Source organism: Halichoeres trimaculatus, unplaced genomic scaffold, assembly GCF_033239565.1.
Source record: "Halichoeres trimaculatus isolate MK-OKI-2021-1 unplaced genomic scaffold, fHalTri1.1 fHalTri1_scaffold_2, whole genome shotgun sequence".
Classification (NCBI taxonomy): Eukaryota; Metazoa; Chordata; class Actinopteri; order Labriformes; family Labridae; genus Halichoeres; species Halichoeres trimaculatus.
Window position 1 is genome coordinate 6,353,860 of NW_027437180.1, and position 17,023 is coordinate 6,370,882.

Sequence of the window (17,023 nt, forward strand, 5' to 3'; positions counted from 1 at the left end):
TGAGTTGCTGCCTAGTGATTGGCTGATAAGGTTTCTGTGTCAACAATCAGTTGAACAGGATTATCTGATAAAGTTGCCAGTGAGTTGCATGTGTTTCTAAAGTTTAAAACATGCACCATAAAATGATAGATTTCTGTATCCTAACATTGAAAATGGATGAAAATGTTGTTTTAATATTTAGTTTGTACAAGAAGACTAATAGTAACTGACCCTGTGCACACAGGCAGAAAATGTTGTGGTTATGCAGATTCATAAAGATGAAGCTGATTGGTGCTGACAGACGTTTCCTTTGATAAGTGCCACTAAAAACTATGAAAGCTGTAAGAATCATCAGACCTCCTGCCAACTCAATTAGCGGGCAAAACACTCTGCTGAGATCCCTGACAGTCTTCATGTGGCAATTCAACATGCTGATTCAATTCTCAGTAGGAGTGTATCCATCTCTCTCAATTAGTGTTAGTTTATGTGGCGTCAGAAAATATCACTAGGCTTCGGCTGTGGGGAGGAATCTGATCTCTTTGTTTGAGCAGGACACGGTCACATCCACTGATCAGTCACATTTCAACTGATACTATCTCTGCCTGTCAGTGCTATCAGTGTCTGCATTACACACCCATGCTGCGTCTTTGGGCTGCTGCAGTTATCTTTGGATACGCTAATGTGCATGAAATTTTAGAACTCTCATCATTTTCATCGTAATGTAATTGTCGCTCCTCTAATTTGTCTACAGGCTTGTGACGCCTCAAGTCAATGCTGGCTTTGAGGTTTGAGCGCTGAGTGGAAAATTAGCTGTGGAGTAATCCATGTTACACAAGCTGCATCAGGCTTCCTACCAAGCTTCATAAATTAGATGTTATGAAATATGATTATCGAGTCCTGCAACTGGACAAACACCAGCACATATCAGTGATAATAAGTGATGTGCTGCCATACTCATTAAATGTCACAGTTTCCACAAACAAAGTGAGAGTTTTCAAACACCAATAAACAGCCTGAGTCGTCTGTGAAGGTTACAGAGAAAACAGTCGCTGTAATTAAATCTGCCAGCCTCTCATAAGGACAAGGTGTGTTTGTCCTTAAGAGACACAGGTGTATGAATCCTTTCAAGCTGTAATATTGCAAAAATCAAAAGTGAGGGCTTCAGTGGATATTAGAAAGTCTATACACTCCTGTTATAATATGAGCTTTCTGTGATGTGAAAAAAGGACCAATATAAATCACTTCAGAACTTTTCCACCTTTAAGATGACTGAAAACCTGTTCAACTATTTTCACTTCCACTGAAAACAAAATTAAGTCTTTCAGTGGGAGTGAAAATAAAAAGTTGAAATAACGTGGTTGCACACCCTCAATTAACTTGGGATGTGTCAGTGTTCAGAGTGAACCAATCACATTCAAACTCATGTTGGAAAGAAGTCAGTCCACACCTGCCATCATTTGAAAACCTCTGGTTGACACCCCCCCCCCCCCCCCCCAAAAAAAAAAAAAAAAAAAAAAAAAAGCTTTTCAGCTCCTCTAGTCGGCTCTTCTTGACATTGGCTAAATCTCAGGGCTTAAAAGTTCCATCCTTCCTTCCTTCACTTGAATTGTTCACTTGCGTCTTGGTCCCTCCCGCCTGAAATGCATGAAGAGATGTAGGAAATGAAGCGAGGGGAGAGGTAAGGCAAGGAATTGTTTTAGGGGGACATGAAACATCCTTTCCTCTAGACCATCACATGAATAAATGTTTTTTTAGTAATGAAGGCGTCAGCTGATCACCACTGGATTATCTGTCAGTCAGCTCTAACAGCTGTTTGTGTGTCTGAACGTGCGCTGCTATAATCCTGATAAAATATAATCATTAAAGGTGCTTTTTCTCTGTTTTTAGCCTGTTTGACAAACACTTTCAGATAAAGAAAAGCTGCTCTCTGTGTGCTGTTTAAAAGCACACTGATCATTTCACTGGTGAAATGTGTCATTACTCGATTCAATTTTAATTATTTAGCCTTTACACTGCAAAAAAATGGAATCTTACCAAGTGTTTTTGTCCTGTTTTCAGTAGTGAATGTCTTTTTATGAGCCACATTTACCTGACTAGTCCAGAAAAATGAGGTCTGAATTGCTTTGAACATGTAAAGAAAAATATCTGCTTATGGAAGAGAAAAGTTACGTGGATTAAGACATTATTCTAGTTTCATACAAATTTTTGAGCAAACTTTTTTTTGTTCCATTGGCAGATTTTTTTTCTGGCTACAAGCAATACAGACCTCATTTTTGTCTACGAACAACTTGAAACAAGACATTTTTCTGGACTGCTCAAGAAAATGTGGCTCATATCAAGCATATCAAGTATAATACGTCATTTTTACTTAAAATGAGACAAAACACTTTCAAATTTTTGCAGCGTATCTAGTGCAAATCTGATTGTGAACTCTGAAACTTATCAACATTACCTGGTTGATGATGTCTCAGGAACACTGGATTAAATTATTTATTAGATCTCAGGAAAAATAGAAATGTGTTCTTCTTTGCAAACCCCATGTTCTTGGATACAACTTTAGAAACTCTTAAGTAAATGTAGCATTTATTTTTTTTTGCCTAACAGACTTTTCTCCCAGACTTACATTATCGTTTCAAGTGTGAAAGGTACCCATCCCTATGGACAAACTGGTTTTGTCTTCAGTGATATTTTTACAATTTTTGCTCCTGTGTTTGTTTGGAGATCCTACATCTAACCATGGCCGCATTGTTGTGTGAGATCAGCTGTTAGCAGCCCGTAGCATGTCAATGCTAACTGGTGCAAGGCCTGATGTTTCCCCACAAGGTGAGGAGAAGGAGGTGAGGACGACGTGCTGGTTCTCAGGTGTGAGCTAAGAAGTGACGACATGGACCTGTCCTTCCATCCATCGTTAATGGGAACGTAAGATTTATCTCCAATAAGATGGACGAGCTAGCGTGCTAACCCAGCAACAGAAGGAATACCAGAAGGCAGAGTAGCATCATGCTATTTACAGACATGGCTAATGGAGCTAACAACAGACACCAAGGACACAGAGACTGAACAGACTGCTGAAGAAGCTCAGTCTTGGACCCTGTGGAGGTGGAGACTGGCTGAAATGGACAATGATGGACAAGCTGTCATCATTTTTTTTCTTAACAGCCTTTTTGCTCTTTCTATACACTTTCTTACTTTTGTTTTCTTGATTGCTGCTGTGACTCGTCCTGAATTTCCCCTCAGGGATAAATAAAGTATTTTCTATTCTATTCTATTCTATTCTATTCTATTCTATTCTATTCTATTCTATTCTATTCTATTCTATAAAAGTCTTAGCTTGTGTCACCTACGCTTCACATCAGCCTCTGATACACTGGATTGATATGCTGAGCTGTATAGTGAAAGATACTACGACGCACAGCTTCAGTCTGAGTTTCTTGGTCGTAAATGTCTCCAAATCTTTATCAAGGCTGAGAATAAAAATCCTCTGTCTTCACAGAAAGGATGTGTGAACCATTTCTTCACCCTGTAGTTGCTGCTTTGTGCAGCAGGACGATTTTGACAGATTTTATGAAATATTAAAAACAAAACAACACACTGCTGTACAAAAATGATGAAATGTTTACCTCTTCTTCTACCTTTAATATCACAGTGAAAACATTATGTAGGAAAACAAAAACATAATTCCAGGAGTCAATAAATGACCCCGCCAAAGCTGGTTTGTCCATTAAAGGATTTAAGCAGCCATCCCGCACGTCTTTGAGCATTACAGGCTGTCTCTGCTTTGTTACTTTTAGCTGAGAGCCCTGGAGATGTAAATGTTCTGAAAGGTTCGTACAAGAGTAAGAGCCGGAGAGTGCAGTGTGTTTAAACTTTGCAGAAAAGAGAAGAGTGTCTCGTCCTTCTCTTTGTCCTTGATTCACCTTGAAAACATTTCAGCTGCTCCTCTCTTCTCATGGTCTTCTCTCTTTTTGTCCTTTTTTCCCTCTTTTTACTCTTCTCTTTTCACCTTCTTTTTCTCCTAACCCCTACTCCCCGGTCTGTGTTTGTCTGTCTCCCTGACAGTTTGGCTGTAACTCAAACTATTTGTTATTGATGACTGCCTCGTTTCTTCTGACTTCTGCTGTTCTGGCTTCTGCTCATACCCCTGCTTCACAGGAGCCGAACCTATCTCTATCTCTCTCTTTACACACACACACACACTCTTGGCCTCATCCCAGTCGGGATCGGAGGCCCTGCGCGGCCCCTCCTGTCTCCCCGCTGGCTGCTTGCTGTAATCAGTCATAGTACAGCAGACACCCCATCCATCACGGAGGCTAAGCTCCCCTCATCGCTCTGGCCTGAAACCCACAGCACACCTGTCAACAGCAGCCCACGTCCCCACATCTGACTTTGTCTCGTCTCTTCCACTGTGGGACCCAAACAAACTTTACTTCCCCAATACATTAGTGTGTGTATGTGCGGGAGTATTATCTACTGTGTTGTCTGTGTCAGCGATGGCCCATGATTAAGAGCAGTGAGGAAACTAGAACAAATTTGATCAAGTGTTAAACTGTTTTTTTTTTCATGCAAACAAATTATTATTTCACTGACTTCTCATTGATTTCAGTGTGTGTGTTAAAAAAAGAGGTGCCGTGTATTTTTGGGTATGTTGTGCCTGTGATTAGGGGAGGGAGAGCTAAGGGGGCGTGCTTATTGCCATGGCCCATATAGTCTGTGTGAAGTTGGAAAAAGTCTTTGAGAAGCTGGTAAATGTCTCATAGCTTCATTAGAACAGAATACTAAACACACAAAAGCAACCATTCGGGAATTTTGACAATTTCTAGATATTCAAAAATTATTTAATCCATCCTTTTTGTTCACATTTATGCAAGCTTTTCCTTTTGTTCTCTCTGAGTTAAACTGAGCTTTACTGTCCTGTTTGACTTTTAGGATGCTGTCACACTGGCCATTTGACCCGTGCTGGACTTGAACACAATTGCCCTCCCCACCCCCACAGCACTGTTGCTGCGCTGGAGAGTACGGCCAGCGGTCACACTACCAATACCAATATGATCCAGACCTAAAGGGCAACTCTGTTTTTTTGACACCTGGAGCTTATTTATAGGTGTGTGCATGCTCATATACTCACTCAGACAAACATTGTGCAGCTCGGAGTCCTTCAGAAGTTATTTAGATCCAGTCGATTTTAGCTGCACTTAGCGGGGGCCACAGCAAGGGAGCTTCAGCGCGGGACATAATCTCTGCAAAATCGCTCGTTTCGGCTATTTTTTTTTATCGAGAATCAAAGTGCGGTGTTCTTCAGAGTTAGAACAAGGAGACACAAATCATTTCTACAACTTTTAGAGACTTTTGACCTATGTCAAGTCATTTTGGTCCAACACAGCCCTCAAACATCCCTGCTACTGTTTTAAATGATTGTTGAGAGGAACGGTTGTATTGATCATTTGTCATGGATCATACCTCATGTCCGTGTGCTTGTGCTCGGGCATGTAGTGAAGAGTGCTGAAGTCCACCTCTCTGAAGCATGCCAAAGTAGAGAAGTGTTTCGTGCTCAAGCATGGCACCCTCGCGATCACACTCCCATAGTTTCGCTGTCACAGACCCAAATAAGACCCTCACGTCTTCTCAGCTCGTCTCCTTCCTTCTTCATGATGTTACTCCATCTTCCTTCTGCTGTTTTTCCACCAACACAAAGTTTGGTGAATAAGGTAACACTAGCTTATTATTCTGGATCCTTGCTCTGCCACCTTTGAAGGTGTTGTTCACTTTGACCCTGGGACTTGACACAGATGTTTTGGTGCTCAATGCCAGCTGCTTGGTGAGCCGCTTGGTCCAAATCGCCCGTTTTTCAACACGTCCTCTGTCATTCTGAACAGCAGCAGAGGGTCTTTTACCAGCTCTCAGCCTCTGACAATCTGCTCTAGTTATCCTCTGTGCCCTGCTGTAGCATACATGGATGTCCGGTCCTCCTCTGAATAAAGCTGTTTGTCTCATTTTGATATTTGTTAAAATGTCTGTAAGGTTTAACAAACTACATCTTGTTCTTCTCTTTTCTCAGCACTAGTTGGACGTAAACTGAGTCTGTGGTGTAGAGATCTGTGACATGTTTGAAGTCGTTCGTAGGAAAAATTGTCTTTGAGATGTTAAAGCATTTTTTCTTTGAGCAAATATTTCCAACTTTGTCTTTCTCTCATGTGGTGTTCACACTATACACATATAAAGTAATCTCTGCCTTTGTTGGTGCATATTTAAATGCCAGTATATCATTACGTTGATATTGTTTGTTATTCTATGTTGTATGGACCTTGATTTTAGACGATTGATGTTTGCCACTCTGCAAATTGCTGCAGTTATGATTGAATCGTATAATACTTTAAACACAGTTGTGTGAGGGAAATATTATTTTTTTGCTCACAAAACAAAAGTTTTTGAACAATTTGAAACATTTCATGTTTTTTATTTAACTTCCTCATGACTTTCGACTCTTTTGCTCTGCTCCAGGGTATCACTGGTTTATTCATAGTTTAAAAGGTCCTAGTTAGAGGGTGTAGGAAGAGGACCTTTTCCTTGGTAGCATAAAACTTTGTTCAGTATAGTTCTACTTTTCTTATAGTCTACAGCAACAAATCTCAAACACTCAGTTTAAGTGCAGATTGTTTTAGGATGAGGCTTGAATGTGCAGAGTAAGAGTCAAACTGTCAGTGGGTCCTCTCTAACTTCAGTTTCCTCTTTCCACTTTTGCTGAATATATACTTTTATAACAAAGTCAAAGCAGTGAGCACTCCTGCAACACCTCCTGTTTATTGAAAACAAAAACACCTCTCTCAGTGTGCAGTAGCACTTTATCCGTGCAGACATGAAGGTGAAGTCACTCAGAGGTTAAAGAATAGGACTGAAGCCCCCACAGTGGGTTAATAGTTCTCAGTTTGCTGATTTGTGTTTTGGCGTGCTGCACTTCTCTTCTGACTTTGATTTTTCTTCTTTGCTTCCACAGATAGCTGCTCTGCAGAAAGGAGGAGACAGCTTCCCACTCACAGCCGCCTCGGGCAAAGTGCTCGGAAAGGTGCGGTAAAGGACAGACACACAAAGAGCCTAACGCTTTTACTGATATGTTGTTTTCTTACTGCTGCTTTTAAACATTCCCCAACTCGCTAAAAAGTCAAACTTAAAAAAATGTGTATGATAAGAACAATAGAGAAAGAGAAGGACCTGGAAAAGTTATTTCCGATGTTTCTCTGCGTTCAGGCGCTGCGAAGCTCGGACAAGAGCTCGAAGCCGGTGTACGTGTCCGTCGGCCATAAGATAAGCATGGACACAGCTGTGCGCCTCACACACTCCTGCTGCCGCTACCGGGTTCCAGAGCCCATCAGACAGGTACGCACACACACACAGACACACACACACAGACACACACAGCAGAAGTTTTTTTTTATCACATACGTGGCTCCTCAGAAAGACCTGAGGGACTTCTCTAAAGGAGCGGCTGATGTTTTCAGCCAGAGAAAGTACGCTCTGGTTTCAAACCTGTTCATGAACATACTGCCAGAAGATGAAATGGTGTTATTGGTGCCATGTGTTTTTTTCCCATAGTGTTCAATCTGAAAACTAAATACACTCACTGACCACTCTATCAGGTAATCATGATGATCTGCTCGTTAACACAAATATCCAATCAGCCAATCACATGGCAGCGCCTCAGTGTATTTTGTCATGTAAACATGATGAAGACAAGCTGCTGAGGTTCAAACTGAGCATCAGAATGGGGAAGAAAGGTGATTTTAAGGACTTCAAAGTGGCATGGTTGTTATTCAGAGTATTTGAATAAGTGCTGATGTATTGGGAATTTTATCCAACAACCATCTCTCGGGTTTACAGAGAATGGTCCAAAAAAGAGAAAATATCCAGTGAGCAGCAGTTCTGCGGGCCAAAATGTCTTGTTGATGCCAGAGGTCAGAGGAGAATGGACAGACTGGTTGGAGCTGATAAAAAGACAACAGTGACTCAAATAACCACTGGTTACAACCGAGGTCTGCAGAAGAGCATCTCTGAACACACAACACGTCCAACCTTCCAAATGTTGTCAGTTGAGCCACTAAACTTTATGTCCCTGTCAATTTATTTAATTATCCATTCACAGCTTCCTGTTTCTGAAGCCTAAATCTGTTTTTACCCCAATTCTTAAATCAAGACAGATTTTTGGTTTTCAGTTTTTAAGAATAAGAGTTTTTTTTGCTCATTCTTTGCCCTTGTGTAGAGTTGCTTTGATGTGTAAAGGAGAGTTGAAAAGTTGTCTTGAGTTGAGTCTGGGTATCTAGTGTCTCTTTCGGCACAGGATGAGTATCGGCAAGAACCTCACGATACGATACGCATCATGATACTTGGGTCACGATATAATAATATCAGGATATCACAGTATTGTGATGTATTGTGATATTCTTCACAGGTAACTATTTAAACGAAAACAACTTTTCTATTTTATTGTGGTAAAAGTAATGAAAGTCAGATGCAGTGTTTCATACAAACACTTAACTAAAAAAGATAAAGTTTGTCAAGTTCATCACTAGAACCACTGTGACATTTAACTAATGCTGCAAAAAAATGTTGGATGAAAGACAGTTGGTGAAACTGATAAATGTCACATGGTGTAGCCACTGTAAAAATCAAGCTTTAAATGATTTTAAAGGTCCCATATTATGCAAAAATCACTTTATTAAGTCTTATAGTGAAACTTGTGGGTCTTTGGCTTTCCTCCCAGCCCACAAAATGTGATATTTAATTACAAAACCTGTATTTAGTAGAGCTTGTGAATGTAAAATCCTGACCTAAAACGAGCTGTTTGGATTTTGGGGATTTGCTGATGTCAGTGATTCCCCTTTTTTGACCAATCAGGAGCAAGTCTGACCTGGTTGGTCCACCGGAGGAGATACCGGTAGATAGATAGTGGTCAGAGTTCATTTATCAAAGATGTTCCAGCTACACTCAGTAAAACTGTGCATGTGTGTGCTAGTCACTTCACGGCCGACTGCTTTTCCAACTTTGGACAGTCCAACAGGGAGCTAGAGAATAGACTGGTCCTGAATCCAGGCTCATTATCAACCATCACCAACAAACCTGGGACCCTGGAAATGTGAGTATTTTAAATGCTATGTGCTTTGGAGCAGATGTAAGAGCTTTCCCTCAGTGTCCCCCCTGTCTCTGTGTTAGCTCCAGGATGCTAACTTTAGCTGCGGTTAGCCTGTTGTTTTAACCTGTAATGTTACGGTAAACAAGCTTTCCTGTTTTCTAAACATTGTGCACTCGGAGCTCGTGGCGCCGCTCTTAGTGGAAGAGCCGAAGAGCTGGGCGGTATCAGCTGTGGCTCATTTACATATGAAGGTCACGCCCACTAAATCAGAGCGTTCTGAACAGAGGGGCTATGAGAGCCTGGAAACAATGCTGCTGTGCTTGATTTATTGGCTTTTTGGACCAAAACATGCTACTACCATTTCATGAAGACATCAATGATCCATATTAAACTGCAGAAAAGGAGCAGAATATGGGACCTTTAGACTAACTGATCCAAGAAGAGACAGAAAATATTGATGTTCACAGCATCAAAACCCACATTATCAAGTTTGGGTAGGCTATTTATTGCAGTGGAGGTGTGGAAGACAGGTTCTGCTTCCAGCTCACCTAAAATATGAATTTTTATTTAACACAGGTAAAAGTATCCCAATATATTTCCGTATGAATATTTTTTCACACCTCTATCTCAGCATTTATTAATCTAGAAGGTTTAGTTCATGTAAGGGCATGGCTGACTTGACTGACTGGTGAGTACCCTGTAGCTGTCAGCAAACAGGCTGAACACCCTCCTCTTTATCTCATCCTGACTCAAAGAAAACAAACTCAAACACTGATCTGTGTGTCACTTGGACTGAGGTAGGAGTTGTATTGGTTTGAGATGACTCTCAATGTTTACATGCTGTATGTACCTCCTTGCCAATTTTGTGCTGAGATCTTTGGCAGAAATAGTTTAACAGATTTTTCTGCTTAAGAAGTTATTCAGCATTTTATAGAGGACCTTATAGTCAAACTTCTTGAACTGATCCCTCCTTTGGCCTCAGGCTGTGTTTCCCTCTGCCACTAGGCTGTGCTGTGCTTCTGCTGATCCCGGTTCCTTACTGTCCACTCGACATAAAACCTGCACACACACCTCAAAATCAGTTTTCCACCAAAGGAGCTGCAGTGGTTAACTCGTCCCCTCCTGTGCGTGTGTTTATTTCATCAAAGTGGGAGTGTGATGTGTTTGGCTGGAGGGAGGAGGAGGAAGAGGAGGAGGAAGAGGATGAGGAGGAGGCTCTGGTAGCAGCAGGGACTAAGTGTGGACATCAGAGAGAGCCAGGGACACTCTCACCTTCTTCTCTCTGATCATTGGCAGCACTGCTCTGTCTTTACCTTTCTCCCCCTGCTGCTGTTTGTCTTTTTTCTCCTCTCCATAACTTTACAGTCCCTGTTTACCCTTCACTCCCCTCCTCCCTATCTTTCTATCAATCTCTTTCTTCCACAGATATTTTTTATTCTCTTTATGGCTGACATCACAGAAGGACAGGGCTCACAGATCTGGATCTGGTGAGTGTCAGGTTGAGGGCTGGGCTCGGTGTTTGCAATGCTCTTTCAGAGGCAGAGTAGGATTCATGTCCCTCCGGCCTCTGAAGCTTCATTCATAAGTTGTGGAGGGAACATTCAGAAAGCTGTCACTCTGACAGCAAGACTTTCTGGATTGTCTTTTTTAAGTTTGAAGAGGATGAGATCCAACCGACAGTATGCACACACCTGCAAACTAGGGGTGCACCAATCCAGCTTTTCTGGTTCTGATACTGATACCTGGGCTTTGGGTATCAACCAAAACTGATACTAATTCTAGTGTTAAATAATCCTAGTTTCGTAGTTTATGTGATATACATGTCAAAATATGTGTATTGGAACATATAACAAGTATTTAATGATGATCTTAAACTGTTGGAGGATGATGCATCCTGCTGAAAGTGCTCATTTTTAGGCCGATACACCGTTTGATCTCTGCTGTCTTCATGCATTGACAGGGAAGTGAAACATCGTCACCAGTTGAAGCTGTTTCAGGCTTTTTGAAATGACCTCAACAGGTGACGGCTTTGTCACCAAGGGTTGTCTACTTTCAAGTGTCAACAAATCCCTCCATCCAAAGAAGTAAAGCTCAGTCAAAACCAACACAGGTTGAATATCCTCCATGCTAAAAGGCTAACTACACACTGGCTGTTTTCCAAACTGCCTACTACATACTACGCAGTGCATACTGCCCACTACATACTACATGTGAATGTAGTATGTAGTTAGCACTACATACTACCTACTGCTTTTGCCTGTAGTATGTAGTATGACTGTTCTGTTGGGTCTGTTTTGTAGCATTCTCTGGTTTCCCGTCTCGTGAGGTGGAGCTACAGATGATGTTGGGGTTTTTTTGCCTTTAATGTAAATATACAAAACAAGCTATGGGCAGATTTTGGCATTTAGTTATTTTGTTAATCATATCAAACTAAATCATCATTCTTGATTTCTAATCTTACACCAAAAGTTATATCGTTTACTGAAAATAACTGGATTTTTATTTTCACAGCTGTTGAAAAAAAACGCTTCCATATAATCCACACATGGTTGAAAAAAGGGTAATTCGTGGTTTATATGGGCTTTAATGAAATTGTTGAAGTAAACACCTCTTTTACAACCAGAAGTGACAAGATTTACTGGTGTTTCTTTCTCATTTCTTCACTTCTGTCTCATGGACCGTCTAACGTTAGTGTTGTTGTATTGTAGTTAAAGTGCAGACTCATTCCACTAGATGGCGGGAATTCACCGAAACCTGACATCAGCATAGACAAACAGCTTTTGCGCCGTGCATTGTGGGAGACAGTATGCAAGGTAGACTGGTCCATTACATACTGAGAAATTTTCCTGGATCAGTAGGACATCCTGGGATTTTTAGTATACTGCAGATTTTACAAGTTTTTGCATACTCAATACTACATACTGAATTTCAGCCAAAACAGTAGGCACTGCTAGTGTGGTAGGCAGATTGGAAAACAGCCATAGCATGTGTACTGCACATAGGGACGGCAGCTTGTTTTGTGTCCTTCTTTGTGTCATTTTTGCTGAATGGCCTGGGTTGTTGTCTTACTGCCCTCTAGTGGTCTGGTGGTGGTTTGCAATTACTTTTATCTTTGTCTCCATACATCATTGTGCTGTTTTACACAATATTACGCAGACTAACAATGAGCTAAAGGAATTATGTAGTTCTGGGGAATGTTAAAACAGGAACTAAATTTCCCTGGACCTCCTGGGTGAAACACATCTTTAGTTTTACACAGGTTGGTGGTGTTCAGGTTCTTTGTGGTTCAGACCGTCAGAACGCTAACACAGAGGGGCAGAGTCAAGTTCGGTAGATGCTTTCGACCTAATTCTATCTCCTCTCCTTTTGATCAGATTTGAAATGCTTTAATGATCCTGGGAGGAGACCCGCCCCTGGTAGTACTGTAAAGAAAATTGCTTGTTAGTACAACATGGTATAAGAATAAAAACAGATGAAACCTCGAGTACAGCAACCCAAAAAAAATAAACCAAATCAAGGAACCACCTGAAGTTCGGCATAAAAACAGAAATGGTTTCTTTGATGTGCAGAAGTGAAATGATGAACAATAAACATCATGCAGGACTGAAAGCTGAACTGGTTGAAAGGAGTTAAAGCAGTGATATAAGACTGAAACACTGCACATAGCACCGTGAATCATTAGCAGTCAGGCTTTAGCTTACATCTGTTGCTCTTACACTTACAGGCCCTGCAACATCTGCCAACAGCAATTTAAATTTAACCTACTCTTCATAAGAGACAGCTTTTCCTTCCTCCTCATCGCTTTTTTCATTTTCAGCTCATTTTTCCTTTTTGCGAGAAAGACAGCTGGAGAGAAAGAAGAAATGTGGGGAGAAGAGACAGTCTGGCATACAGCACAGGGTCATGGTTGGGGATTGAACCAGTGACCAGTACAGAGAGGGCCGCAGCCTCAGAGCATGTGGGGCTTGTTGTTGAGCTTCTGTGTTGTACCCAAGTGGGCAACCTCTGGCCTCTAGCCAATATGATGCTTTAAGTCGAAGCCTCTAAGATATCCATGAGGTAACTTTTCTGACACCTTCTGCTTAAAACTCAGCAGTTCTGAGGGATTGTGAGTTTCATGGTCTGTATTCATACCGAAAAATCAGGATCAAGGATCATCACTTCCTTCACAGGATGTTCCCATTCTTCCTAAATTGAGGTGTCAAAAGCTTTATCAATTATTTCACACATTTTGTTCATGAAATGTGTAAATCTCTGTTTCTGAGTGATCTTATACTGGCATGAAATTTAATGTTTTTAAGAAAGTTTAGAAGCACTTAATTTACTTTAAAGGGATAGTTCATTTTTTTTGAAGTGGAGTTGTATGAGCTCTATGTGACCACTAAGGACATTAGATACAGTAGAAAGGTGTCTCCTCTCCCTCAGTAAGACACAAACTTTAATCGATGGTGATAAGGAAGTAGACGCTAACAGGGACAGACGGTACCAAATTCAAAGGCTATTTTCTCTGCCTACAAGAACTAAAATCAAAAAGTAATACCACAGTTTAAGAGTACGCTACATAAAATATTTTTTAAGTGCATTAAGTCTTCGGAAATATAAACATTTATCTGGACCTAACTAACTGGTCATGTGTCCTTCTGCGCAGCGCTAGTGCGCTCCGTCCCCCCTCCTCCTTTCAGCTGTAGGGAATGTAAACAAGCTATGCTTCAGGCACCGGTTGTAGCCTCGTGTAAGTTTGATCCGTGGATGTCTCCTCTGTATTCCTTTCAGTCGCCATCTGTAGCAGCTCCTCTTCTGTGTAGCTACTCCGGTTCATGCAGGTATCCTTTTGGTTCCAAAGTGAATGGAACTTCATCGTCGCTGTCATAGTCACTCATTTTGAATTTCCTACCCTGTCTCACAATCCTTAGAGTGCACACAAAAGAATTACGATACTTGATCAAACTTACATGAGGCTACAACCAGCGCCCGAAGCATAGCTTGTTTACATTCCTTTCAGCTGAAAGGAGGAGGGGGGACGGAGCACACTAGCGCTGCGCGGAAGGACACATGACCAGTTAGTTAGGTCCAGATAAATGTTTATATTTTCGAAGACTTAATGCACTTAAAAATATTTTATGTAGCGCATTCTTAAACTGTGGTATTACTTTTTGATTTGAGTTCTTGTAGGCAGAGAAAATAGCCTTTGAATTTGGTACCGTCTGTCCCTGTTAGCGTCTATTTCCTCGTCGCCAGCGATAACAGTTTGTGTCTTACTGAGGGAGAGGAGACAACATTCTACTGTATCTAATGTCCTTAGTGGTCACATAGAGCTCATACAACCCCACTTCAAAAAAACTGAACTATCCCTTTAAATGGAAAATTAAATCCTGACTATAAAAAGTCAGAAAGAACACAGTGAAAACCGAACACAATTCATTTAACATGGCGCAACATGAGATTACAGTGTCCAGGGGGAAATTATGATTAACATTTTGCTGAGTGTGTTAAACACTGGCAAAAATGGCACTACCTGCTATCAGTCCTCTTTACAGGTATTGTCCACATACCTGTGCAGGTGACACAGTGCACCAGTCCATGGAGTATCTGCCCTTTAACCAGGAAGCTTAGCCAGGCAACTTTGGGGCAGTTTACACGACAACAGTTTTAGGGTGAAATGCAAAAGTTTTGTTGCGTTTCAGCCTCGCATTTACACAGAAAGTGCATTTCCGGTGTCTAAACCTCCAATTCTTAAATCAGGATAGAGTTTTTGATTTCCAGTTTTTAAGAATAAGGTTTTTTTTTTTTTAGCTTATTCTTTTCCCTTGTGTTTAGTTGTTTTGATGTGTAAAGGAAGCATTGAAAAGTTGTCTTGAGCCAAGTCTGGGTATCACATACCTGTGCTGGTCAGATAATGTCCTTGTTGTATCTGCCCTATAACCAGAAACCTTAGCCAGGCAACTTTTGGGACCTAAAACACAAAATTTTGAAAATGGCCTCCAGAGTGGGATTTTTTGAAACACTGCAGACACCATTGCCGTGTAAACAGTAAGCCGGCGTTTTCAGTGGAAACCCTGATGTCACACTCCGCTTCGTGCGCATACAACAGGACAACAGTACAGTTATTACGAACTACCATATTGTGCTTGTGCTGCTCAATCTGCTGACTGTCTTTATGCAAAATGAGCATCTGTTGCTCCAGTTCTACACTCAGTATTCACCAATACACCAGATGATCAGCTCAACTTTTCTTCAGTGGGGATCTACCAAAAGTGGCTTCTAGATAAGACAGTTATTGCACCACCTACAGACCTGGCATGCTTACCACAGCATTTTTAGTCATTTTCCGTTTACATGCAATTTTTTTTCACATCATTTTCACAGCATTTTAGCATTTTCAGATGAAACATTGTCATGTAAATGGGGCCTTTATCTCTAGACTAGTGCTTCCAAAGCAGGGCCCTTGGAAGGGGGCGCAGCGCCTTCTAAAACCAAAAACTTTTTGCACCTGAATATTTCATTCACTGTTGTATAAAAACAAATCAGTTTTATGAAAAGCCACTGAATCTGTCTCAGTTCTGACTCTGCTCTGTTGTGTGTTGACTACTCTACTCTTATCTGTCATATCACACCAACTGCATGGTCCATCTGGCATTTAGCAGGACTGCCACACAGCTGGAGCTACAATGTTTACTTTTTTACAATTTAAAATTTCTTTAGGAGACACCTTTTTCCAGAGCAACGTACAACACTGAGCAGTTGAGGTTCAGTGCCTTGCCTTGCTATATGGCACTCCAACTGTACACAGGAAATTATGCTAACACCTTTCCAGCTGTCAGCCCAAATCCTAATCTTGGTCCATGAACCAGCAACCTACCAGTAGCCAATCCAAGTCCCTATGGACTGAGCTACTGTTGCACCTGGCAACAGTTTTGACTCCCCACACTTGCCACCCCAGTGATGATCCTATGTTTGGCTGTAAAACCTATCGACTCCTGGCCTTATCAGTTCTGTTCGTTGTATAGTCAAGATAAATAGTTAAGACGTGTTTTTTTATTATTTTAAAAGTCACTGGAAATTTTGTGGTTTCTGACTTCCTATCACTCCATGAACACTGATGCCTCACTGCTCCAGTGTCCGGCAAAATTACGGGTCGATTACACGACAATGGTTTTAGGGTGAAACGCAAAAGTTTTGTTGTGTTTTAGCCTCACCTTTACACGGAAACAGCGTTTCAGCCGACCTGAAATGCAGACTTTTGAATATGGCTTCCAGAGTGGGATTTTTCTGAAACGCTCTGGACAACGTTGCCGTGTAAACAGTAAGCCGACGTTTTCAGTGGAAACGCTGACGTCACACTCCGCTCCTCATGAGCGCATACAACAGGACAACAGTACCATTGGTACGATCATCGTGAACAACCGTATTGTACTTGTCCTGCTCAATCTGCTGGATCTGCTGACTGTCTTTATACAAAATGTGCATCTGTTGCTCCACTTTTACACTTCATAGATGATCGGCTCAACTCTACTTCAGTTGAAATCTCCTAAAAGCAGCTTCTGGACAAGGCAGTTATAGCACCACCTACAGGCCTGGCATTCTTACTACAGCGTTTCAGTCCATCAGCGTTTTCGTGCAGATTTTTTTCACTGCGTTTCAGCGTTTTCTGATGAAACTTTGTCATGTAAACGGGGCCTTAGAGAGCTTGCATATCTGATCTGAAGGGCACTGATCTGCCTGAGCTGAGATACAGAGGCCCTGCAACAAAGCAACAATAAAACCCATCAGATCAGGCTGTGACAGAGAGGACATGGATACCCACCTGGTGTTTTTTTGGCCGTCAGTTTACCTTTGAATCATAACGGTTGTTCCTTTTGATTTCCGAAGGTCTAAGACTCTAATTGCTTCGCAAAGCTTTTTGTACATCTGGTCATTCCCATG

At 41.4% G+C, this 17,023-nt stretch overlaps 1 protein-coding gene across 1 annotated transcript in view; it reads left to right on the forward strand.

Moving 5' to 3' along the window:
• Window positions 1-17,023, forward strand: part of LOC141787140 (endonuclease V-like) — a 157,544-nt gene that overhangs the window by 17,262 nt on the left and 123,259 nt on the right. The window contains exons 6-7 of the mRNA XM_074665422.1: window positions 6,971-7,039; window positions 7,222-7,350. Coding sequence (XP_074521523.1) covers window positions 6,971-7,039; window positions 7,222-7,350 — 198 coding nt within the window. The remainder of the gene's footprint in view (window positions 1-6,970; window positions 7,040-7,221; window positions 7,351-17,023) is intronic.